This window comes from Hemitrygon akajei, chromosome 12, assembly GCF_048418815.1.
Source record: "Hemitrygon akajei chromosome 12, sHemAka1.3, whole genome shotgun sequence".
NCBI classification, from domain to species: Eukaryota; Metazoa; Chordata; class Chondrichthyes; order Myliobatiformes; family Dasyatidae; genus Hemitrygon; species Hemitrygon akajei.
Genome location: NC_133135.1, coordinates 43,826,379 through 43,853,737, shown reverse-complemented (window position 1 = coordinate 43,853,737; position 27,359 = coordinate 43,826,379). Strand labels below are relative to the sequence as shown.

The following is a 27,359-nucleotide window of genomic DNA, read 5'->3' as shown; positions in this document are numbered from 1 at the left end:
CAGCAGTGAAAGAATGAGTCGGTTTCACAGCCCACAGCCAGATATTTAACTGGTTCCTGGCTCGATCGTTTTGGGAGTCTGAGCCAAACGGGGACGGTGGGGAGAAGCAGTTTTACCTGAGGTGTAGGGGCACAGGTGCCAGGTGCCTTTGAGGTTCGTAACTTCGCTCGCACTCCGGATTCCTGCCTCCAGCTCGCTAACCTTCCCCTCGCGTTCACCATGAGCGCGGATTGCAGCGGATATTACAATGTCGAAAACATCTTCGTTGCTAACTTCACGTGCCCCAAGCCCGACGGCGACCTAGCTGCCAGTTACTGCTGTGGCTTTAATGACATCAAATACTGCTGTGATGATCCCAACAGCTTCTTCCCTTACGCCTACAGCTACATGTGGTGGTTAAGGTAAAAAAAAACCCGTTTCTACATCTATGTTCGCAGAGGGAAACTTGCTTCTGTTTTCTAGGAAAAGCCGTCCGTTAATTGGTTCAGCAGCAATGTCTAATGAAACGTGCCTTCCAGAAATCTCGGAGAGTGGACGATTGAGGCACATAAAGAAACGCAGTGACAATGAGCGTTCACGCAAAAACACTATTAACAGAGTGCTGGGTCCGCTCTATTATGGGGATTGGCATTATTGGCAAGGCTTATGTTATATAACACAGATGTTGGGCATTTAATGTAAAGCCCCCAGAACGGGACGAGAATGCAGCTCATTCCTTCTCGCTGATGGCGGGAAATTCCAGCTGCGGCAAGTACACCTTCCAAAGCCTCTTCACAATGCATGTGGCTGCCGAGCAGAAGCGCGGTAGACTGCACGAGTTTATTTACAACCAAATTAGTGTCAAAAACAGGATCCTGTGCAATGCAAAACCTCTTTATTAATGCACACCCTAGTATTTACAGTCCGGTGCAAATAAATATACGAGCACCGTTTACACACGCGCGCGCGCGTCAACATTTTAACATACAATCACCTGCAGTAGCAGGTTAAAAGAAGTATGACGAATATTTTCACCAAGAAATATATAATTTACACAAGTCATACTTAAAACTCTGAGGTGGTTCTGACCTCTGCGATGCGTGTTGGAATAACGTGGATTTACCTGATAGTATTATGACATGTTTTCCATCATACAATAATAACCAGGAACGATTCGGAGAACCAGATAAACCTAAAGTTCGCAGCACAGTGTGTGTGTGTGTGTGTGTGTGTGTGTGTGTGTGTGTGTGTGTGTGTGTGTGTGTGTGTGTGTGTGTGTGTGTGTGTGTGTGTGTGTGTGTGTGTGTGTGTGTGTGTGTGTGTGTGTGTGTGTGTGTGTGTGTGTGTGTGTGTGTGTGAGAGAGAGAGAGAGAGAGAGAGAGATCGGGATAGGCTGGATTATGTGGTGAGCAGAGGGAGAAGGGGTTGATAGTGGTGTGGTGTTTTTTTTTAAGGATGGGGTTTATAGTGAGTGGTGAATGCAGTCTCCTCTTAATATAAATCTGAAAATGCTGGAATACCTCATAGGTCAGTGAACTTGGGTGGACAGAGATAAACAACATTAACATTTCTTAGTAGTTCTGACTAAAGGTCATTGACTTGAAATGCTGTTGCTCACTCCTCAATTTGGAGTGCCATTTGACATAGAACAATCCCAACTCCTACTTATTTGCTCTGTAACCAATTCTCCCCCATTCCCCTAAATCCAGATTCTGCTAATCACCAATGCTAAAGGCAATATACAGCAGCCAATGAGCTTCTCTTTGAGGAAACCAGGACACAGAGGGTGCAAACTCCATACAGGGATCGTTTCCACTGATGCTGCCCGACCTGCTGAGTTCCTCCAGCATGTTGTACGTGTTGCTTTAACCACAGCATCTGAAGTGTACTTTGTGTTTGTGTCCATACAGGGATACTAGCAGACCTGTGAATTTTCAGGTTTACTTTTTTATATTTGGAAATTTCCAAACATTTGCAATGTTTTGCTTTTCAATTGCTCACTGTTACTGATCAAGGTGGAAAATGAAGGCTTGACTGCATGTTTATTGGCAATTATTGTTTTTTTGGGAATCCTTGAAGATTAAAACACTTGTTATTAAAATACTTGAAGATTACCTTCCAGCAATGACCGGCACTGGAAACCGCAAGCTTAAATGCATCATTAGTTTAAGTTCAGTAGAGCTATGTTTGATGATTCAGTGTTGTGGAAGGATAGGAGAAGCAATCTAGTCATGATCTGTGTCATTAAATTGATGATAGTGAATACTTCTCCATGTTGCAAAAAAAAGAGACTTGTGATAATTTTAAGCACAGATTAAATGCAGTGAATTTTGTTACACCTAACAGTTAGTGAATTTTCACCACTGCATCAATGGAAGTGAATAGTTCTCAGGAATACAAGCTGCCATCCATAACAATGTCGTTAGTACTTTTTAAACTAAAAAACTATTAAAATACTAGCAGATTGTTACCATATTTTGAGAGATGTGGTTAATTTTCCCAGTCTTAATCCATTTGATACATTTTGTACAACAGTTCAAAGTATATATGTCAGTGATTTGCTCTGATTTAATATTAAGGAATTAAAGAAATTCCATATTTTGTTGAAATTGACTTAATGTTATAATAGATTATTTTTTAAATTGTTACTCTTTGTCTTTATTCTCCCTTTTTGTTAATGTACTTGCACAAATCCATGTTTTTACCTGACTGTCCCTTGTAGTAAACCATGTATACCTGTCTGGACATGCCCTGTGCTGACTGCTCTTGCGGCTCCTTCCACAGACCCCTGTATAAAGGTGATTGGGGTACTGCTCCTCCCACAGTCTTCAACATGGTCGTGCCCGTTTTCGCTGTTAATGAAAGCCTATCATTTTGTACTCTACTTCCAGTCTCCTAGAGTTATTGATAGCGCATCATCTCTACTGCAAAGGAAATGATACCTATGGTCTTATCTTGGTAGGCAAGGATATGAAAGGATTTAGCAGCACCTAAAGTAAATGCTTGGTGGAGAATGTCCAAGGACACACTGTCATAATAACTCAATTTTTTCTCATTGTACAGTCCCTTCTTGATTTTGGTTGGTACCCGGGGATGAGTATGGATTGGAAATTGTTTTTTGAGCACTTCCACTAGCTCTTCAATCACTTCAGCTTCCAGGGTATTCCGCTGGGAGTGAGAGTTGATTACTCATGTTCTAGACAAAATATGAGAGTTGATATGAAAAAAGGCATGGATGATGCAATGCATTAATCATTGGTCCTGATTTGTCATAGTAGTGACAGTAAAATTACCGGTATATCTTTTAGTCATTTCATGAAATTGACAGTAACTATGTGATTTCTGAACATGAATAATTTAAACTAGAAATCCTACTCAGATTCAGACCTTCACACATTGGGCTGTTTCTGCTTTTCCAACAAGTGATAAGAATTTTAGAGATTTGCAAAGTAAATCTGCTATAAAATATTTGAAAATCTCATACTTAAATGATGTCCAAGTGAATCATATTCACTGCTTTGCAAAGTACATGTGATCCTTAAATTTCAATCTTATGGATGTGTATTATTATTTCATTACAAAACTGTCTAAAAATATAAATTTAATTTGCTTAAAAGTCACTTAGTAATTGGTTCATTATTGTCACATTTATCAAAATAAGTGAAAAGCTTTGTTTAGCATGCAGTCCATGCAGATCATTTTACAACATCAGTACATTGAGGTGGTTACAAGGGAAAAGCAATAACAGAATGCAGAATAAGTGTGGGTCTTCAAGCTCCTGTACCTCCTGCCCATTAGAGGACATATCCCAGATGGTGAGGATCTTTAATGATGGATGCCAGATTCTTGAGGCACCACATCTTGAAGATGTCCCTGATGGCTGAGAGGTCACACTGTTATAGAACTGGCTGAGTCTACAAGATTCTACAGCCTCTTGCAACGCTGTGCATTGGATCCTCTATACCAAGGTTTCCTGACCTTTTTTTGGGCCATGGACCCCTACTATTAACCAAGGGGTCCATTGACCCCCAAGTTGGGACCACCTGCTGTGGTCAGAATGCTCCCCTCTGCACACAAGAGCCTTCAGTGACATCCTAAATCTGCTCAAACTTCTAATGAAGTAGAGCCAGTGGTTGGCCTTCTTCATGATTGCATCAATGTATTGGGATGAGGATAGATCCTTGGAGATGTTGATGCCCAGGAACTCTTGAAAGATGGAATGATGTTGGCCTCTGAGACAGAGATCACAGGGTCCAGATCTGATGTCAGGAACAGTGACTGTGGGTACAGCTATGTTGGTGCCTGTTGGGGTGGCTGATGATAGTCCATTGTCCTTTTGTTCAAAATGTGCTTAGAATGTGTTAGGCCCATTTGGGGAGGGATGCAATGTTGTCAATGAGGCCGCCCCACATGGTTTTGTAGCCTGTTATACCATGCAAGCCGTGTCACAACTGATGGTTGGTTTGGAGCTGGTGTTTGGCTGGAGTTGCCTCATGGCACTTCTGATAGCTTTAGGAAGATTGTACCTTGATTTCTTATACAGGTCAGGATCACCTGATTGAATGCTACAGACTCAGGGAGTGGGTCTCTCAATCATCCACAGTTTCTGGTATACTCTGGAAATGATGCAACAGAAATTGTTGAGGAACAGCATGTTGGTGGGGTGGGGGGGGGGGGGAGTGTTAAAGATTTCAGAATAATTTGATATAACCTTTTAATCCTTCCCCGACTCAGTAGTAGAAGACTGAAAATGACAAATGCAACAGACTTTTCCCAAAAGGACTATGTTATACAGAAAATTCTGGAAAAGAACATGCACAAAATGGATTCAATAGCAAAGTGAGAAATTCTGTTTTTTGTTAAACAAATGTCTGAGCTGACTTGTATTTTTATTGGAATAAAGACTTTTATACTTGCTAAAGCAGACCTGTGTTTTTTTTGAGGGGGGGGGTGGATAAAAAATTGAGGCTAATTTTGGTTATCTTTTGTATATTATTTTGCAAATAAAACTTCTGTGGCATTGCTTTTGATAACATCCCTGAAGAAGCCATACCAACTGTAATAAAATCACTTAAAGGATAATGAATGAGCATCAACAGCTGATACTTCAGTGCAATAAAATTGATGGCTGTTTGTTGAAAATTTGGACATTTGGTAATGAGATGATGGGTTTAGAATAAATCACTAAAGATAAGCATGTACTGTATATTATCTGAAACCCCAATGAGTTACGATTAATCCTGTATATTTTTCTTTATAGACTGTATAAACTAGAGAAAATTTGCAGATGCTGGAAATCAAAGTAACACACACAAGATGCTCTGGAGGAACCCAGCAGGCCAGGCAGTATCTATGGAAAAGAGTAAAGAGTCAATGTTTCAGGCCAAGACTCTTCATTGTCCTGATGAAAGGTCTCGGCCCAAAACGTCAACTCCTTACTCCTTTCCATAAATGCTGCCTGACCTGCTGAGTTCCTCCTGCATTTTGTATATATTATATAAACTATTCCGTTTCCAGAAGCAGATTATTTATTTATTTTTGCATCTTTTTTCCCCCCTTTTTTCTGATATCATTATAATATTAATGTTAATATTAAATTACAAGCTACTGTTAAACACTAGAAATTACTACAGGTATTATAATATGAATTATTTATTAAGCATCAATGCATATTGATTATGTTTTAATATACTGCATCAGTTACCAGCAATGTTATTTATGCCCTTGATTAGGTACAATTTGCACCAATCAAGTAGATAATTCTTTTTGTAATAAAGTACAATTAAGTAGACATTAATGAATTAATAGATGTACTCACAGAAAGTCATGAAAATTATTCCTTTGTTGCATTGGTGATGGTTTGAGTATAAATATACAGTAATGGATATATTTAAGTTAATAAGACCCAAGAGATTCTGCAGATGCTGGAAATCTTGAGCAACACACAAAATGCTGGAGGAACTCCGCAGGGCAGGCAGCATCTATGGAGGGAAATGAAAAGTCAACATTTCGGGCTGAGACCCTTCACTGGGAATGGAAAGCTGGGGGCAGGTGGAGGAGCACAATATGGCAGGTGATGGGTGAGTCCAGGTGAGGGAGAAGTTAGGTGGGTAGGGAACAGGGTGGTGAAAGGGGTTTTGAGCAGACAGAAGGTGATAGGTGGAAGAAGTAAAAGCCTGAAGAAGGGGGAGTCTGACTAGGGAGGACAGTGGACCATGGAATAAAGGGAAGGAGGTGGAGAACTAGAAGGGAGAGATGGGCAGATCATGAAGGTAGAAGAGGAGGAGTAAGGGGGCCACAAGAATGAGGGAGAGCAAAGTGGAGGGGGAAACAGAGGGGAATAGTTACCAGAAATCAATGTTCATGCCATTGGGTTAGAGACTAAGAATATAAAGTGTTGCTCCTCCAACCTGTGTCTGGCCTCATTGTGGCAGTAGAGTTGGCTGTGGACAGACATGATAGTGTGGGGTTGGGAGTTGGAAATGAAATGGGTAGTCACTGGGAGACCCTCGCTATTGCGGGTAGAAGATCAAAGGTGCTAGACAAAGTGGTCCCGAATCTGCAGCTGGTCTCACTGATGTAGAGGAGGCCGCGCCAGATGACATAACTGATCCCTAAAGACTCGCAGGTGAACAACCACCTCACCTGTTTAGGGTCCTGAATGGTGGTGAGGGAGGAGGTGCAGGAGCAGCTGTAGCACTTTGCATGGTTGCAAGGATAAATGTCTATTGACATCTTTTCTACCAGCATCCTTTTTTTAAACAACTCCAACCTGATGGCATGAAGATTAATTTCTCTAACTTTTGGCAACATCTCTTGCCCCACTGAACCCAAGTCCATATATCTCGACTCCATTTTGTTCCCTTTGGTTCAGTCCCTTCCCTCCTAAGTTCATGACAAATCATACCGTTTCCATCACTTAAGCTCCTTGGTCCCCACTGTCTTATTTTCAGCAGGGACACTGTACACTTCCATCCTCCATCAGGAAGGCCTTAAGGCTCTCTGCTTCTTTCTTGACAACAGACCTAACCAGTTCCCCTCCACTGCCAGCTTCCTCCATCTGGCAGAAATGGTTCTTACACTCAAACATTTCTTGTTTAGCTGCTCCCATTTTCTTGAAACAAAACATGTAGCTCTGGGCACTCACGTGGGCCCCAGCTGTGCCTGCTCTTTTGTCAGTTATGTGGAACGGTGTATGTTCAAAGCCTGCATCTGTAATACCCCCATCTCTTTCTCCACTACACTGATGACTATAATTGGTGTTGTTTCCTGTACTCATGATGAGTTTGTCAATTTCATTAACTTGGCATGATACCCTCATTCCCTTGGTCCATCTCTAACACCTCTCTTCCCTTTCTTGATCTCTCTGTCACCATTTCTGGAGACAGATTGTACTGACATCTTTTACAAACCCACTGACTCCAGCAGCTACAGTATCTTGACTATATCTCTTTGCAAAAATGCTATTCTGTTCTCTCAGTTCCTCTATCTCTGCAGCAACAATTCTCAGGGTGAGGATATCAAATCCAGTATATATGAGATGTCCTCTTTTTTTTCTGAAAACGGGTTTTCCTTCCATCAGAATGATGCTGCCTCATCTGAATTTCCTTGAACTCTCACTTGTCCACCCTCACCCCATCACCCCCTCCCCAATATAACAGGGCCAGGGTTCCCCTTGTCCTCACCTACCACCCTCCGAGCTTCCACATCCAACACAATTCTCCGCAACTTTTGCCAACTCCAACAGAATCCCACAACTAGGCACTTCTCCTCGTGCCCCCCTGAGCCCCACCCACTCCAAACACACATTCCGGCCTCTGTTTCCATGGGGATCACTCTCTTTGGCTGCCTTATCTACATATCCTTCCTCCCAGATCTCCCTCCTGGCACTTATTGTTGAAACCGCGCAAAGTCCTTTTCCTGCTCCTACGCCTTCTCCATCACTATTCAGGGGCCAAAATGGTCCTACAAGATGAGATGGTGATTTGCCTCCCAGCTGTCGTGGTCATTTATTGCAGCTGGTACTCCTGTGCAGCCTCCTCTACGTGTGTGGACCCAACAGAGGTTTCATTGAGCACCTTTGCTCCGTTCACTGGAACAGCCAGGATCTCACAGCGGCCATCTACTTCATTTCCACTTCCCATTCCCACACTGGTTACATTTGTCCACAGCCTCCTATTGCTGTGCTGAGGCCAAACGCAAGTTGGAGGAGCAACACTTCATATCTGTTCTTGGTGGTCTCTGACCTGATAGCATGAACATTAACTTTTCTAACTTGTGGTAAACATTCCCCTCTGCTTAACACCCTCCCCCTCCCCTATGTTCTGATGTGCCTCTCATCCCTTCTTCCCCACCCCCCACCCAGCCCATAACCTCCCTCTGGTTCCCCACCTCCTTCCCTTTATTCCATGGTCCTCTATCCTCCCATATCAGATTCAAACCTGTCACCTCCCAGTTTCTCACGTCAGTCCCTTTCATCCCTACCACCCTCAGCTGGACTCACCTTGTCAAATGCCAGCTTCTTGCTCCCCCTCTCCCCTCAGCTTTTCCTTCTGGTTTCTGACCCTTTCTTTCCAGTGCTGATGAAGGATCTTGGTCCAAAATGGTCAACTGTTAATTTCCCTGCACGGACGCTGCCTGACCCGCTGAGTTCCTCCAGCATTTTGTGTGAGTTGTCAGATGTAACTCAATGTGTGACATTCTCACCTCTGAGTCCAGCGCAGGACTGTGGCAGTGCCCCACTGTCCAAACACAGAGTGCTGGTGGAACTCAGCAGGCCTGGCCACGCGATGGAAAAGAGTAAACAGCCAATGATTTGGGCCGAGAGATTTTCTAATCTCTGCTACACTGTTCAGATGTGTTTTTTTTAAATGAAGTGTTAAACCAAGCCCCTGGCTGCATTCTTGGATGATAAGCTGTTAGTGGATGTTAGTCATGTCTGTGAAAGTGCTGGGAGTGACTAAGTTGTTCAAACCTCTTCATAAATTTAGAAGGAAAAGCTTAGTTCCTCAGCGGGGAACTATTCAGAAAGCATGCTGTTTATAGTCAGGTTTATATTCCTGCACTGATGCATGTGGTGAAAAGACTCGTAACACTGTGAAGACATGGGTAGGAATATTGGCCTTCTCCATGAGGTGACCTATTCCCATGGACTAAACTAAAATGAAGTGAAAATACTTTCAAGAAAGGTTGAAAAGAGTAAAATAGGATTTGTTCAACTAAAAGCTCTGAAAGATCAAAATATAAAATAATCCATGACTGAGAGTAGAGAGGGGAGATGGCCAACATTGGGAGAAGAAAAGACTTTGAGGTGACTGGTTGTCAGAGATGGAGGGTGGGGAGGGACAGACCACTTCTCTCCCTTCTCTAGATTTTACTGTCTCATCTCAGGAGACAACTATCTACTGATATTTACTATCAACCCACTAACTCCCACAGCTACCTAGACTACACCTTTTCCTATTCTGTCCCTTGCAAGGATGCCATTCCTTTCTCCCATTTTTGCTGTCACTGCCACATCTGCTCTTAAGAAGAAGCGTTCTGTTCCAGGATGTCTGAAATATCCTCCCTTTTCAGGAAGTGTGGCTTCCCTTCTGCTGTGGTTGGTGGAGCCCTACCTTGTATCTCTCCATTCTTCTCTTTGGACCCTCCCTCCTCCCAGACAGAGCAGTGATGAAACTCTTCTGGCCCTTACCCTTCACTTCATGAGCCTCTGCACTGAACAAACTATCCTTCGTCATTTCCATCAGCTGCAATGTGATCCGACTGACAGCCACACTTCCTCCTCCCCATCCCTTACTGCCTTCCACAGGGACCACCCACTGCGGCTCCCTGGTCTGCTCATCCCTCCACACCCATCCTTTCCTTACTCCTGGTGCTTTCTACTGCCCTCTCAGTCAATGTAACACTTACCCCTGCACCTTCTCCCTCAACACCATCCACAGACCTAAACAATCTTTCCAGGCAAGGCAAAGCTTCATAAGCATCTTCCCCAAGCTTGTCTACTTCTGATATGGTTGCCTCTACATTGCTGAGACCAAATGCAGAGTTGGCAATTGTTCTGTAGAACCCCTATGATCAGTCTGCAACAGACATCTTGTTCTCCCAGTTGCAGACCATTTCAACTGCCCTCCCCATTCCCACACTGGCCTGTCCATCCTTGGCTTTCTCTACTACCTGGCTGAAGCCCAATGCAAGCTGAAAAAGCAACACTTTATATTCTGCATGTGTCAGGGTCTGGTCTGGTCCGGAATCCGTGTTCCGGGTCTCAATCTGGTCCGAGGGCTCCGGACTCCGGGTCCTGCAGTTGTCCCTCCCGTCACCCATGATCTAGTTAGGACCCTCCTGGCTCAAGGAGGCACACCTGTGACTCATTGAGCTGCAGGTGTTTATAAGGGGCCTTGGGACTGGGACCAGGCGGGTGGTCGTTTTGTTCTGTTTCCTGTTTCTCCGCCGGCTCCGAACTCTTCTCTGCATTCTGTTATCCTGCCCGGGCTCAGATCTACTCCTCATAATGCTTCTCTGCCCCGTACCAGTACTGCCAGGTTGGTCCTCTCCCCCACCTTTCTTCCCATGTGCTGGTCCCGCTTCTCCACTCGTTTGTTTTGTTCGCGCGGTCACGCTGTCTGCTGGCCGTTCCCGATTTTCCCGCTATCGTGGCTGTTGTGTTGGTCAACCTGGACCTATGCCCGTTCCTACCCCTTGCCTCTGTCGGGTGGATCCGCGGCCTGGCGGTGGTTCTGCCCACTCCTATCCCTTTCCTCCGTCGGGCAGGTCCGGCCGACCTGCCGCTGCCCAGCGGTGGTTCTGCCCCGTCCTCCTCTTACGCCCGAACCGTGGGATTATGCCCCACACCTGCCTAGGGGTCCGCGTCGTGCCCAGGCCTCTGGTGTTTCTGCCTGGGAGGCGGCCCTACCCGGGACATATGCGGCCTGCCCAGGGAGGGCTCTCTTCTGCCCCGTCCTCCTCTTCCACCCGAACTCTGGGATTGTGCCCCGCACCCGCCTAGGGGTTCGCGTTGTGCCCAGGCCTCCGGTGTTTCTGCCTGGGAGGCGACCCTACCCGGGATATATGCGGCCCACCCAGGGAGGGCTCTCCGCCGGCCTATCTAGCCACCTAGACCTGCCTGCCTGAACCCCGGGGACCTGTCTGCCAGCCTGCCTGAACCCCGGGGACCTGTCTGCCTGCCTGCCTGCCTGAACCCCGGGGACCTGTCTACCTGCCTGCCTGAACCCCAGGGACCTGTCTACCTGCCTGCCTGAACCCCAGGGACCTGTCTGCCTGCCTGAACCCCGGGGACCTGTCTGCCTGCTTGAACCCCGGGGACCTGTCTACCTGCCTGCCTGAACCCTGAACTTTGGGAGCCTGCTCCGTTCTGCCTGCCCGACACTCTATCTACCTGAACCCCAGCTCTACCCTTAAAAATGCCATGGCATCCCCATCCTGTCCTCCCCCTAGTACTTCAGTGTCTGCGTCCTGTGTTTGGGTCCATCCGGCCCCGTTCTTGACAGCATGGTGGTCTCCAACCAAATGGCATGATTATTGAGCCCTGATTAAGGGTCTTGGCCTGAAACAGTGACTGTTTATTCCTTTCCATAAATGCTGCCTGACCTGCGGACTTGCTCCAGCATGTTATGTGCATTGCTCTGGATATCCAGCTTTAACGAATCTCTTTCCATTTTTGTGCAACCCTGAACCCCAACTTTTTCCCTGTTTCCCCCTTTCTGATCCTCAGTCCTCCTATTTTTGTTCCTCTTCCTCCCTGTCCCACCCTCACCCATCTTTGTTCCCCCTTCCTCCTCCATCCACCAAATTACCCTCCCACCCCTCAACTCCTATCTAGTTCCATCTGCTGTTCACCTCTCTCTTCACCTCTAATGGTTCCAATTCTCACCTCCTTTGCTCATCAGAATCCTGCACTGGTGTTCCTATTTATTGCCCTCCAGCAGCTCTCTCCAGTCTTCACACTCCTATGCCCCCATCTATTAATTTTTCCTCTCTTTCTTTGCCACCATCTAACATTCACCTGCCACAGTCTTCCAACTTCACCCCTGCTCATCTTCCCTACCTGGTGTCAGACTCCTCCCAGTCTCCACCCAATAACAGTACTCACCTACCACCCACTTCCAACTAACTCACCTGCAACCTATTTAAACCCAGCTCTCATCCACAATGCTTGTTCACACACTGGACCAGCCGGCCTCAACCAGTTGCATCCAGCCTTCAGATCCCTTGTTACCTGTGAGTTTGATATCTGTTCTCTCTTGTTTTGTGGCCCCTCATGTCTTGATTTTTCAGGTGATCACTCACCACTAAATCACCTCTGCTACTCTGCTTTTGGGTCAGGCCTCCTCTACATTTTCTGATAGCTGGCATTACCAATTCGTCATCTTCACACCCCTTCTCAGTCCAGCAATAATCTCAGAATCCTTTCTTGCTACTCCCCTTATCCTCTCTGTGCTGGCCATCTTGCCTCTTTACTCTCAGCCCTAATGCAGAATTTCGGCCCAAAATGTCATCAGTTTCCATCCTCCCACTGATGCTCAACTTGTTGGATTCCAGCAGATTGTCAATTGCTTCAGATTCCACCATCTGCAGTCTCTCATGTCTTCATATAATAGTTTTACCAGCATACAAACTATATGATATTAATAGTGGGGTCTGAGCTCCTTAATTGGCTTATGGTAGTGAAAATTTATAGCTATATAAATAAACTGTACAAAGTAACAAAGAAGCTGTAATAAGAGAATATAATTTTATTAACTTAAGGAGTCTAACTCGCATTCTCTCTATGGGAAAGAAATAGTAGCAAATGTGACTTTTTGCTAATTCTCTTGATAAGAATAGAAATGGTTGTGTCAAAGGAAAATAATGTGAACGTTGGAAGCTGGAAATATAGATAGAAAATCTTGAAACTACTAAAGAGCTCATGTGACAACAAGAATAAAGAATAGAGTTAAAGTGCAGGTCAGTGACTTTTCTTTAGAACAACTGAAATCTGCGAATTATTGTTTTTAGTGAATTAGAGTTTCAAGTGTGTGATTTATAGGCAGTATGTTGAATGCTTGGATGTATTCAGATCAAATGAATCACATTAGGTCTTACTGCTAATTGTGTTGTTTGTGAACCTTGAAATATTATCATTAAAGTTAAACCAGGTTACTAAACGCAAGGATACCAATGAATATATTTCTAAACATTTTAAATTTGTTTGGAATGGAATCATTATATAGTTGTCAATAGTTTATAAAGTGATTTTCATTTATTTAAAATTGAATCAGAATTAGGTTTAATATCACTGGCATATGTCGTGAAATTTGTTAACTTAGATGCAGCAGTACAATACAATACATGATAATATAGAAAATAATAAGTAAATTGATTGCAGTAAGTCTATATCTATGTAGTGTTCTCGTGTAGGGTGTAGAAACTCTGAACTAAACATCAAGTTAAACCGTAGCCAATGAGGACAGGATCGCAGTAAGATTAACCATTTACTGTTCACTCTTCCACATTAACGAATGGTGAAAACTGTTGATAAAATAATACAAAACATATACAGTATTTGTTTCCTTCTTGGCATCACATTTGCATCATAAATACTTGTAAAAGTAAAACTACAACAAACTATATTACATTACAGTCTCATTAAAGTACAACATATGGTCAGAATCTACCTACGCCATCAACAACTTTAAATACACTTCAACACAAACTTTCCAGCAACACTTTCAATAGCACAAGAAAATAAACCTCATTGACTGTCATTTCTTTTAACAGAATCAGCGTTAACATTTTTACTTCAAACATATCAACTGTCAAATTAACTTACGGTGTTGCTTCTATGATGTTTCTTAGTGCATAGAAATGGAACTTTTCTCGCATTGATCCTGCACACACAAGCCCCCGCCTTTCCGTTTCTCCAAACCGGTATTTACCCACAAGACGCGGTGAAACAGGGTGTGACGTCATCACATGCCGCAATACATCACAGATAATGAATTTACCTTCAACAACTGCAATGTAGTTATCAGTCTTAACTTTAACTAGAAAATAAGTACAAATGAATTACTGAAGTGAAAATGTAATAAAGCGAAATAAATGCCTTAAGGGCAACACTATATATATATTATATATAAATTAGTTAAGTTTTGTTGCAAGGGAGTGACTGGGGACGAACTCAAATGCAGGACACAGGCACAGAGGCAGGGTCAAGAGGCACTAGCATAGTTGCAAACGTGGAACAGATAACCATGGGAATCTTGACTTGGAGACAAGGTTTACGTAGAATATCCAGGGAATGGAGTGGAGCTTAGAACTAACAGTCCTAAGGGATCAGGAAACAAGGTTTACACACACTAGAATCGACTAACGAACTGTCCACCCGTGGCTGTGTCACCAGAGTTCTTATCCTATATTCTCCAATGGGAACCAGGTGTACTGTAATTGATTGAACTAGCAGCAAATGGGAATCAGACGATGGGAATTAAGGCACAATCAAGGAGGTAGGAGTGAGAAGGGGGACAGCCAGATGGGACCATGACAAATTTAAAAAGTGCAAAAACAGAAATAATATAAAAGAAAATGTGAGGCAGTGATCATGGGTTCAATGTTCATTTAGGAGTCCGATGGCAGAAGGAAAGAAACTATTCTCGAATCGCTAAGGTGTGACTTCAGACTTCTGTACCTCCTTCCTGATGGTAACAACGAGAAGTAGGCATGTCTTGGGTGATGGGGTACTTAATAATTGATGCTGCCTTTCAGAGGCAGAGCTCCTTGAAGTTGCTTTGCATACTATGGAGGATAGTACCCAGGTTGGAGCTGACTAATTTTACAACTTTCTGTAGCTTCTTTCGCTCCTGTGCAGTAGGATCCCATACCAGGCAGTGATGCAGTCTGTCAGAATGCTCTCTATGGTACATCTGTAGAAGTTTGAGTATTTTGGGTGACAAATTCCTAATGAAATATAGCCACTCTCATGCCCTCTTTATAGCTGCATCGATATGTTGGGACCAGGTTAGATTCTCAGAGATCTTGACACCCAGGAACTTGAAGTTGCTCACTCCCTCCACTTCTGATCCCTCTGTGAGGATTGGTTCATGTTCTCTCATCTTTCCCTTCCTGAAGTCCACAATCATCTCTTTCATCTTACTGACGATGAATGGAAGGTTGTTGCTGCGACACCACTCCACTAGATGATATCTCACTCCTATAAGCATTCTCATCTCTATCTGAGATTCTGCCAACAATGGTTGTATCAACAACAAATTTATAGATGGTATTTGAGCTATACCTAGCCATACAATCATGGGTATACAGTATAGAGAGTAGAGCAATGGACTGAGTTCACATTCCTGAAATCTGTCAGTGTTGATCATTAGTGAGGAGGTGATATTATTATTATTACCACCAATCCATACAGACTGTAGCCTTCCGATTAGAAAGTTGAGGATTTAATTGCAGAGGGAGGTAGAGAGGCCCAGGTTCTGTAACTTATCAATCAGGACTGTGAGAATGATGGTGTTAAATGCTGAGCTATAGTCAATGAACAGCATCCTGACATGGGTGTTGTATTGTCCGGGTGATCTAAGGCCTTGTAAAGAAGCATTGAGACTGTGTCTACCGTAGACCTATTGTGGTGATAAGCAAATTCAGTGGGTCCAGGTCCTTGCTGAGGCAGGAGCTGATTCTAGACATGGCCAACCTCTCAAAGCATTTCATCACCATAGATGCAAGTGCTACTGGGTGATAGTCATTAAAGCAGCTCACACTACTCTTATTGGGCATTGGTATACTTATGCCTTTTTGAAGCATGTGGGAACTTCCAACTGTAGCAGTGAGAGTTTGAAAATGCCGTTGGATAGTTCCGCCAGTTGGTTGGCACAAGTTACCAGAGCCTTACCAGGTACTCCGTCAGGGCCTGCCACCTTGCGAGGGCTCACCCTCCTTAAAGACAGCCTAACATCACCCTCCGAGACAGAGATCACAGGGTCACTGGATGCAGCAGGGATCTTCACGGCTGTAGTTATATTCTCCCTTTCAAAGTGAGCAGAGAAGGTGTTGAGCTCATCTGGTAGTGAAGCATCGCTGCCATTCTTGCTATTTGGTTTCGTTTTATAGGAAGTAAGGTCCTACAAACACTGCCAGAGTTGTCGTGCATCCGATGTTGCCTCCAACCTCACTCAGAATGTTTCTTTGCTCTTAAAGTAGCCTTCCGCAAGTCATTCCAATGTTATTATTATCATTGAAGTACAATGCAGAGTTGTTGTACAGAACTGGGTCACCAGACTTAAATGCCACTGATCTAGCCCTCAGCAGACGATGAACCTCCTGGTTCATGCATGCCTTTGATTTGGGAATATACATCAAGTTTTCATAAGCACACACTCAGCTACACAGGTTTTAATGAAGTCAATAACAACTGCAGCATGCTCATCCAGATTTGAAGGTGAATCCCTGAATACAGTCCAGTCCACCGATTTAAATCAGTCCTGTAAGTGCTTGTGTGCTTCCCTTGTCCATACCTTCTTGGTCCTCACTACTGGTGTTGGAGTCTTCAGCTTCTGCCTACACTCAGGGAGTAGAAGTACAGCCAGGTGATCAGACTTTCCAAAAGTGTGGGTGTGGAATAGCAATATACGCACTCTTGATCTTAGTATAACAGTGATTATCCCATGTGGTGAACTTGGCTGATTAAAAGTGATCATGTTTGGTAATGAGCCCATTCTCAGCTCCATCAGATCACTTTACTGAAAACAGCAAAAAATTTATTAATGGGAAAAAAAATACATTACATAATGTTGCCAATTGGATGTTTTGGGGTTTAAGTGAGATGCTGTGATTTCTGAGCACAGTTTGCACAGGAGAGGCATTTTTATTCATGTTTGTAAGTTGGATTGTTAGCTTTATTAATTTGTTGTGAAGCTGAGAAATGGAGGTGGGAATATTTGCTTGGGGGATAGATTGGGGCCTATCAGTTGGGTTGCTTTGATGCAGACGGGGTCAAGATTCTTGAGTGTTGTTGGAACAGCACTCATCCAGGGAAGTAGGGAGGAATTAATCACACCAATAGATGGTGGAAGCCTTCAAAGTACGAGGATAACCTAGATGTCAAATATCTGAAAATGACTTTTTAAGAAACTCAGAAGCTGTTAATTTGAATGCTCTGTTACTTTGAACAGGTCTATTCCCTGATTTATACATTTATGAATGTGCTCCAACATAATAATCCCAGCAAGGAGCTCAGCCCACACTTTAATCATGCAGGTTTCTTCATGCTTGGATTCTTCAATGGACACTTTAATCATGCTTGGATTCTTCAATGTAACATTGGGTTATTATATATTTTATTCTTTGAAAGAATTTTTTGAAATTCTTTGCAAAAGTTGCATGTTGCTCTGCACAGGGGGAAATGAATGCTACATGGTTCAGGGCTTTTTAAATAGTACAGCACTGTAGCAGAGACTCAACAGAGTATGCAGATGCTGGAAATCTTGAGCAACACACATAAAATGCTGGAGGAACTCAGCAGGCTGGGCAGCATCTTTGGAAAACAGTAAACAGTCAATGTTTCAAGTTTAGACCCTTTATCAGTATTGGTAAGTGATGCGCTATCAATAACTCTAGGAGACTGGAAGTAGAGTACAAAATGATAGGCTTTTATTAACAGCGAAAACGGGCACGACCATGTTGAAGACTGTGGGAGGAGCAGTGCCCCAATTGCCTTTATACCGGGGTCTGTGGGAGGAGCCACAGGAGCAGTCAGCAGGGGGCGTGTCCAGACAGGTATACATGGTTTACCACAGTAAGAAAGGGGAAACTCCCAGATTAAGATGGTGAAGGTGGGGGGGGGAGGGGAGGCCTGGAGGGGGATGAATACAAGCTGGCAGGTGAAATGTGAAACCTGGTGAAGGAAATGATGTGAGAATCTAAAAGGTGATAGGTAATTTCCAACCTGACAGCATCAACATTGATTTCTCTAACTTCTGATGTACATTCCCTTCCCACCTTTGTTTTCTCTCTTTCTAGTGCCCTTTCACTACTTCTGTTCCTCGTCCTTCCCCTTCCCTAGTCCTCATGACCTGTCCATTACCTCCTTCTGGTTCCCCATCTGCTTCCCTTTATTCCATGATCCACTGTCCTATCCTATTAGATTCCTTCTCCCTCAGCCTTTTTTCTCTTCTGCCTATCTCCTCCTAGCTTTTCACATCAATTCATTTAATCTTTTACAGTATTTTCTTTTCCCTATGCCAGACAGGTCTATTACAAGAGACATCCAGGCACGATGGGATTTAGATTAATTTGCCAATCTCTCTCGAATTAAGTCCAAAAACGTCCAAAAATAAAGCAAGTTGCTAGAAGAAGTCAGTGGGCCAGGCAGCATCTGTGAAGGCAAAGGGATCATCAAAATTTTGGACCGAGACCCTGTAAGAGAGTAAGACGGATATGACCAGCATAATAAGTAAGAGAGAAAACTGAGCTAGGAACTAGCAAACTATAGGTAGAACCAGGTGAGGAAGGGTTCATAGGCAAATGGTGGCAGGTGAGGGATGACAGGTTGGAGATAGTGTCAGAGGCAGGGAAGTGATATGTGAAGGACTAAAGATTATGCCTGTAGTAAGGAGATAGGGGAACTAATGTGTATATGTGTGGATTAAGGCAGACACTTGACATATTCTGTAGTTATACTAGGCAAAGTGGATAACTTCTGAATAGTCAAATGTTACAGTAGTGGAGTTTTCCTTCCTTTGAGAAGGAAAACAGAAATGCTTACCCTCCTTAGCCAAATTCATCCTACTTATTCTGAGCACTGGCTTTGGTAACAATGGGAAAGCAGGACCTGTTTTCTGTATGATTGTTCACTGCAGTAAGTCTGATTGCAACGCATTACTACTAAAACACCTGGATTTGTCACTGTGGCCAGACATATCTTTGTTGTCAGGTTCAGAAAATCTGAACCGGCAAGGAAAGATAAGGTTGGAATTGAGAGAATAAATGTTCTGCAAGTGATGGAGCAGCCTCAGCTGTGGATGTCACATTGCCAAATCAGTTCCATTTATCTGAAGTACAAAGAGGAAGCAGCTTAAACATGTTCTGTGGAGATTTGAACTTAAGAGGTCCAATAGTTATTTGCATTTGCAGTTTTCTGATGTTCCTAAACCAGGGGAGATGTGTTTAAATGCAAAACTCTTTGTTAGTGTGTATTGCTAAACTCTTGAAGTGAATTTTTTTTTTTAGTGATAATTATGTTCCACATCCAGTCTAAATGCACCTTTTAAAACGTTTTGCTTGCACATTCTGTTTCAGTATCTGGGCTCTGGTGGGGCTTTCTATAGCGGCAGTGGTTCTACTGGTTTTCCTCATCACAGTTTGTGTTTTATGCTACCTTTTCATCTGCATTAAACCTCAATCTAGACTGGACACCGGATTAGATCTGCAAATACTGGGTAAGTTTAACTTTATTTGAAGAAGTGTATTAACATATTTAAATTTATGCTGTTATGATGTTGCATAACAGTTTTATAAACAGTTTGCAAATGCTTAGAAACAGGCTGCTGTTAAATAAGAGAGAAAGAAATACTTGCAATTATGTAGAACCTAAAGAGCCTGTATGACCCTGGTACAACCAAGCCACTTCAAGGCCTTTTAAAGAGTTGTCACCATTTCAATGTAAGAAAAGCAGCTGCTAAGTTTTTCACAACCAGTTCTGTAAATAATGACAAGATATTGAAATAACTTTGGTCACGGAATTATGCATCGGCCAGGGGACTTTATGCTTCTGCTCTTCTATAAAGAGGTTCCACAGGTTATTTCACATCCACCTATCAAAGCACTGAGCCCTGGTTTATAACATTTCGTCTCAGTACAGCACTTAAGACAGATCCATAATGTAACTGTTCAATTCTGATATAACAGAGAAAGTGTGTAACGTGAAGTTATTGAATTCAGTACATTGGTATCTGTTTGATGCTGCATCCTGAGTCAAATTTAACTGAAAGCTTGCATTATCTTTGCTGCTTATTTCCCACCCTCTTCTCACTTTGAAATTGAGACACGAGGCTGCAGGGGCTGGAATCGGAGCAGCAAACAAAATACATGGGGCTCATGAGGTTTGCGTATTGCTCACTTTGAAGTGACCCATCTCTTACTATTTCCTCCCCTTTCTGGATCTCTTGTCTTCATCGCAGGGATAGGGTAATATTGGGCATCCATTACAAGCCCACAGCTTCCTACTGTGACAATTATACTTCCTCTTACCCTGTCTCCTGTAAGGCTTTATTCCATCTTCCCTGTGGCTCCATTTCCATCTTAATTGCTCTAACACTGAGATTTTCTTGACATCCATTTCTGGGAGGTTTTCCTGAACCATGACTTCCCCTCTGGTATATCTGATGAGCCTCAGCTGTATTTCATCTCTTTCCTGCACCTCTGTTCTTGCTCACTTTCCTTTTAACAGAGGAAAGTCAGAGATTCTTTGATCTTCACTTTCAAACTCACTGGTTTCCACTTTTGAAAAATCATCCCTTGTGTTCTCCACCTTCAATGAGATTTTACTAATGATTACATCTCCTCCCTGTGCACCACCCACCATTCTGTTCTCCAGGAACTGTTCTCTTCCTGATTTGCCTTTTCATCTCATCCAGTCGCTCCACTCCTCATAGTACATCCCTTTGAAACCAAAGGAGTTGCAACACTGGTCCTGTTAACTCTTCCTTTCTCACCATCTATATGTCTCCAAGTGAAGCTGAGATTTGAAAAAATATGTCTGAGAGTTCTGAGAAAGAGAAGTGAACTTCTTTCAATCTAATGTATTTGGTGCTCATGATACGGTCTCCTCTACACTGGAGAAACCAAGTGCAGACTGGGTGATGAGTCCTTGGATGATGAGGTGGTTTTCCTGAGTCTCCCGTTGCCTGCCACTTCATCCTATTCCCATTCTGACCTATCTGTGGTCTTCTGCACCCCTATTACTAGGACCAATAAAATTCGCTGAACAACACCTTGTCTTCTGTCTGGGCATGTTCTAGTCTTCTGGACTGAATATTGATTTCAAAACTTTACACAATTCACTTTCTCTCTCTCAGAATTGGCCAGGTATGATGTAGGTTAACCATAATACAGTATCAGATTTTCCATCTCTACTAGCACAGACTGAACTGAATGAGCATTTTCTACATTTGCTTGTGCTTGAATTCTCTCCCTCTATCAGCCTTTATTAACATTTCAGCTAGAGCTCTTAAACAACATATCATCACATCCACTATGGCTTCAGCCCATCAGAAATATTCCATTACTCCAATCTATCCTTCCAGAACCCTCTGCTAATATAAATCTAACCTCTTTCCTCAGTTCTGGTGAATATTCTTTGACGTGAAGCTTTAACTCAATTTAATCTTCCATTCCTGTCCCCTAATTTGCTCGCATCATGTTGGATGTTTACACTGTTCTGGACAGATTTATTGAATCAAAAATCAGCTATGGCAAAATAATAATCCATAACATTTTGTCTGACTTTACGAGATGTTTAATCATGTAAGTCTCTCCTCCAAGTAAATAAAGGTGAACCAGATTGTTGCAACTTTGATGCTATTTCACCCTGACCACACATTTTAAATATCATCTGCTCCTTAACATAATTTATTTGTCCTGAATTCTGAACAATTGAGTCTAGACTGGAAAAAAAATCACACAGCCAGAGTCCCTCCCATTTTCTGCTGTTTCTTTTTCTTCATTCAAATTTAATTACTTAAATGGCTTTTAATTATCAGTCTGTGTTCTCTCGAATCTCAGATATTGTCTGTAGATTTATTCTCCTCACAAACTGTCAGGAACGTGGCTGCATGGACCCAAACGCAGGACGCCGACACTGAAGTACTAGGGGGAGGGCAGGATGGGGATGCCATGGCGTTTAAGGGTAGAGCTGGGGTTCAGGTAGATAGAGTGTCAGGCAGGCAGAGCGGAGCGGGCTCCCGGAGTTCAGGCAGGCAGAGCGGAGCGGGCTCCCGAAGTTCAGGCAGGCAGAGCGGAGCGGGCTCACTGAGTTCGAGTTCAGGTAGACAGGTCCCCGGGGTTCAGGGTTCAGGCAGGCAGGCAGGTCCCCAGGGTTCAGGCAGGCAGGTCCCCGGGGTTCAGGCAGGCAGGTCCCCGGGGTTCAGGCAGGCAGGTCCTCAGGGTTCAGGGTTCAGGCAGGCAGGTAGACAGGTCCCTGGGGTTCAGGCAGGCAGGTCCTCAGGGTTCAGGGTTCAGGCAGGCAGGTAGACAGGTCCCTGGGGTTCAGGCAGGCAGGTCCTCAGGGTTCAGGGTTCAGGCAGGCAGGTAGACAGGTCCCTGGGGTTCAGGCAGGCAGGTAGACAGGTCCCCAGGGTTCAGGCAGGCAGGCAGGCAGGTCCTCAGGGTTCAGGGTTCAGGCAGGCAGGTAGACAGGTCCCTGGGGTTCAGGCAGGCAGGTCCCCAGGTTCAGGCAGGCAGGTCTAGGTGGCTAGACAGGCTGGCGGAGAGCCCTCCCTGGGCGGGCCGCATATATCCCGGGAAGGGCCGCCTCCCAGGCAGAAACACCGGAGGCCTGGGCACGACGCGAACCCCTAGGTGGGTGCGGGGCACAATCCCAGGGTTCAGGCGGAAGAGGAGGACGGGGCAGAACCCCACCGGGCAGCGGCAGACTGGCTGGGCTTGCCCGACGGAGGCAAGGGATGGGAACAGGCAGAACCACTGCCGGCCTGCGGCAGGTCGGCTGGGCCCGCCCGACGGAGACAAGGGGTAGGAATGGGCAGAACCCCCGCCGGGCAGCAGCAGGTCGGCTGGGCCCGCCCGACGGAGACAAGGGGTAGGAATGGGCAGAACCCCCACCGGGCAGCAGCAGGTCGGTCGGACCTGCCCGACGGAGACAAGGGGTAGGAATGGGCATAGGTCCAGGGTGACCAACACAACAGTCATGATAACGGGAAATTGGGAATGGCCAGCATACAGCGCGACCGCGTGAACAAAACAAACGAGCGGAGAAGTGGGACCAGCGCATGGGAAGAAAGGTGGGGGAGAGGACCAACCTGGCAGTACTGGTACGGGGCAGAGAAACATGATGAGGAGTATATCTGAGCCCGGGCAGGATAACAGAATGCAGAGAAGAGTTCGGAGCCAGCAGAGAAGCAGGAAACAGAACAAAACGACCACCCGCCTGGTCCCAGTCCCAAGGCCCCTTATAAACACCTGCAGCTCAATGAGTTACAGGTGTGCCTCCTTGAGCCAGGAGGGTCCTAACTAGATCACGGGTGACGGGAGGGACAACTGCAGGACCCGGAGTCCGGAGCCCTCAGATCGGATCAAGACCCGGAACGCGGATTCCGGACCGAACCCTGACACAAACATTTTGGGCTAAATCTGGTTTAATTGCACCTGATGGTTCCGTGGAGAATTGCTGGCTATCAGCTGGTCAATATTTAGTGCATCTTGTACAATGTGTGTGCACTTTGAAACATGGAACCCACTAATGTCCTAATGTTTAGGTTTTGTGCCTTTGACCACCTGCTCCATCGATGGACTCGCATTGACTTCGGTCATGGACTACAGAATATTCCATTTAACACCTCGTCCCTCAGCACCCTTCAGATCCCAGACACTGCCTCAGTCTCAAACCTCTAAACTAACCACTCATCGACCTGCATAATTTCCCAAAAAATGTTTCTGTCAGTCTTCAGGAGCAACTAATAAATTGCTAATTATTATTTAAAAACACTGTTTATATTTTTCCACAGGCAGCGAACAGATTTTAGAAACTCCAAATCCATCCAGCGGGCCAAGCACAATTAGGAAGCAACTTCAGAGTCGAAGATTAGATTGCAGCCAGTCAGATTCCAAGCCTGAATCCGATCGATTTTTCCAGAGATGTTTCATGGCCACAGCTACAACAATTAACAAACAGGGATCCCCATGAAGTTCCTGCTGTTTCTAGTTTGGAATCAATCATTATAAATTGTTGTACAAGTTGTGTTTGTGCAATTGCCACGTTTTACAATATTGCCTTTGAAATGGTTGCAGGAATTTTGTTAAACATTTTTGAAAGTGAAGCAAATTTTGTTGGTCTTCAATTTGGTGAACTTTAGATGAGAAAGAAAGATTGGGGAGTGAGGAAAGACATAAATCATGACCTGGGCGATAAGAATGATTCAAGAAAGTATGAAAGAGGTTAAGAAAATGATGATTTCATTTTTTGCAATTTTTCTTCCATTTCCTGTAAAGTTGCCAGGGATTCAGATTGACCTGAAGACTTTTAGTTGATAACTGATAAACTTGGAATTTTGGGTCAAAACTATAACCATCATATCTACTTATCTTTATTGTTTATGCACAAGGAATTTTTAACCTTTTTTAAAAACCTGGACCATCATAAGATACATATACAAGGCTGTAGTCATGATGCATGGCTTTCCTATGGAAGTAAAAACTATTCTTATCATACAGATACACTCTAACTTGGAGAATTAAGTTGTTGATCACTCTATGACAAACTTGGTAGATAATCCATTAATTCAAAAGTAATCTGCGTTACATGAGAAATAGGTTTAGGCCTCCCCTGTGGGTGATTGTGCTATCAATTCAGAATGTGGACCTGGCAGTGGAACTGTTTTCTGTATCTTTATTTATATGTACCATTGAGAGCATGCTTGCACTTCATTAGTTATTTTATTCATTCAAGGGTCATAGGGTTTGTAGGCTGAGCCAGCATCTAATTGTCCACTCCTAACTGCCTTAAATATGTCTCTCCCACCCACCTTCATAGTCTGACCTCATCTTTTTTTCTACGGTCTTGATGAAGGGTCTCGGCCCGAAACATTGACTGTTTTGCATCAATGCTGCCTGGCCTGCTGAGTTCCTCCAGCATTTTGTGTGTGTTTCTTGGATTTCCAGCATCTGCTGATTTTTCTCTTGTTTGTATCTGGTTAGACCATTCTTGGAATGTCATGTAGAGTTCTGATCGCCTCGTTATAGCAAAGATGTGGAAGCTTTAGAGTGGGTGCAAAGGAGATTCACCAGTACGCTGTCTGGATTAGAGAGCTTGTCTTATGAGGGTAGGTTGTGTGAGCTAGGTCTATTCTCTTTGACGAGAAGGAGATTGAAAGGTAACTTCACAGGTATACAAAATGATAAGAGACATAGATAGTGGACACCCAGAGACGTCTTCCCTTGGGGTGGAAATGGCTGATATGGAAGGGCATAACTTTAAGGTGTTTGGAGGAAGATATAGGGGGGATGTCAGAGATAGGTTTTCCCACTCAGAATGGTGGGTGCTTGGAATGCGCTGCTGGGGGCGGTAATAGAGGGAGATTCATTAGGGACATTTAAACACTCTTAGATAGGCACATGGATGAAAGAAAAACAAAGGGTCATGTGGAAGGGAAGGGTTAGATTGACCTTGGAGTAGGTTAAAGGGTCAGCACAGCATCGCAGGAGGGAGGCCCTGGCCTATGCTGTACTGTTCTACGTTTTGTTTATTCATTTGTTCTCCCTCCCCCCTCAATTTAAATAAACTTCCTTTCTCTGTTTTGCAGAAGCTTAACTTTGTTTCCTTTCTTGATCTGCCTGGTATTCCCAGCATTTTCTGTTTTTATTGTATGTCAAGATGAGACTGGATTATTGTCATTGGTTTGAACAACTAGACCATTACATTTGCAGTCGTGCCTGTCAAAATTTCCAAATTTCATTTAGCTGGACAATGGTACTTCCATATAAAGACAAGATGTGTAGGTATGATCTTGTGAGTCAAAATAGTCAGAGGGAAATAACAACATCAATTAGGATTAGTTAAACTGGAAGCTGCAAATATATTATTAAAGTAGATAAAGAGATTTACCAGTGCAAACTTGTGAGTGAATTAGTGGAGACTGGTGAGAAACTGTCAGCCTAATGCTAGAATGAGATCAAAGGAAGAGTAATTACAGCATGAACTTACAATGGCTGGACTATTTGCAAAAACAATTTGAATAAATAATGATCAAGTTAATTGAACTTGTGATCTGCTAATGATAGTTTCCAATATATAAAGCATAAATATGCACTCACATTTGAATTTGAAAGAGGATTCTGAACAAGGGCAAGGGGCTACTGCTGTAAATGACAGGGACAACATGCACTACATTTTCATACATCAAGCCAACATTTATTTAACATTTATTTACTGCCTATAATAAGATTATTTTAATAATCTTGCTTTAACTTTTAAAGAAGTGAACTACAAAATGAAGTGCTGGTACTGGGTGTGCTTGGATGATGTGGCTATATCATTGCCAAGGATTGTCACTAAAAGGGAGAGAGGGGATGAGTTCTGATGGAATATTGGACACCAGATTTACAATTCTAATTGATGGCTCGAATGGTAATCATTTTGTGGTGTCATGAACGCCAGCTAGACTTTAATAAAGACACAGAGAATCTGGAACGAAAAGGGAATGCTGGAGGAGCAGCATCTGTAGAGAAAAAGGGATTCTGGGTAAAGACAAAGTACAATTGTATCAGTACAAAGGAAACTAGCAATTACAGTGTCAAATGATCAAACTTGCACTACAAGATAATGTTAAACACAATTGAATAGTCAAAGCTATGGAATTAGATTATTTAAATGTGCTAAGTGAGAGTAGTGACTTGCTGGTTGATGTCCATTATAACATCGGGGAGTCTGAGTGAGGTGATGAGATACAAGCCTACTAACTGAACATTATTTTACATTTTGGTTCACTAAAAAGTAAGAAGCCCAGGAAAGCAGTGAATAAATGGAATCTTATGTGAAATTATTATTAACAGATGTTTCTCTTCACTTCAATGTTAATTTAGTATTAGTGAAATGCTGTAATGCTTCTGACCTTGTTAAAATGTGTTGCTTGTTTTAACACTCCTGTAAAAGCTTGATATTATATTGCACTGTCTTTGCTTGTGTTATAATTAATAAATCTACTTCATTATGTATATCATTGAATGGATAATTGTTTTTTTTGGTTATGTCTCTGACAGCTATGTAAACTTGATTGGTAAAATCTAACAAGATAATCTGTTACACGGTAAAGCTTTCGGGGTGACCATCTCAATTTGCTTATTTTAACTTGTGCTCAAAGTTATCTTGGAATCAGAATAAGGGTTACTATCAATTTAAAAATTAAATAGGTAGTATAAAAGAGCAAAAATAGTGCAGTAGTGTTCATGAGTTGGTTCATTGTTTGTTAAGAAATCTAATGTGGAGGGGAAGAAGTTGTTCCTAAAATAGAAACATAGAAAACCTGCAGCACAATGCAGTCCCTTCGGCCCACAATGCTGTGCCAAACATGTACTTACTTTAAAAATTACCTAGGGTCAGCCATAGCCCTCTATTTTGCTAAGCTCCATGTACCTTCAAGCTC

The 27,359-nt window shown here is 43.5% G+C and overlaps 1 protein-coding gene across 1 annotated transcript; it reads left to right on the top strand.

Annotated features, from left to right (window-relative positions):
- LOC140736573 (protein shisa-like-2A) lies at window positions 1-26,891 on the top strand. The gene is made up of 3 exons (XM_073062395.1): window positions 1-401; window positions 19,285-19,424; window positions 23,727-26,891. The coding sequence occupies exons 1-3, from the start codon at window positions 220-222 to the stop codon at window positions 23,903-23,905; spliced, it is 501 nt and encodes a 166-aa protein (XP_072918496.1). The 5' UTR covers window positions 1-219; the 3' UTR covers window positions 23,906-26,891.
- The last annotated feature ends 468 nt before the right edge of the window (window positions 26,892-27,359 follow it).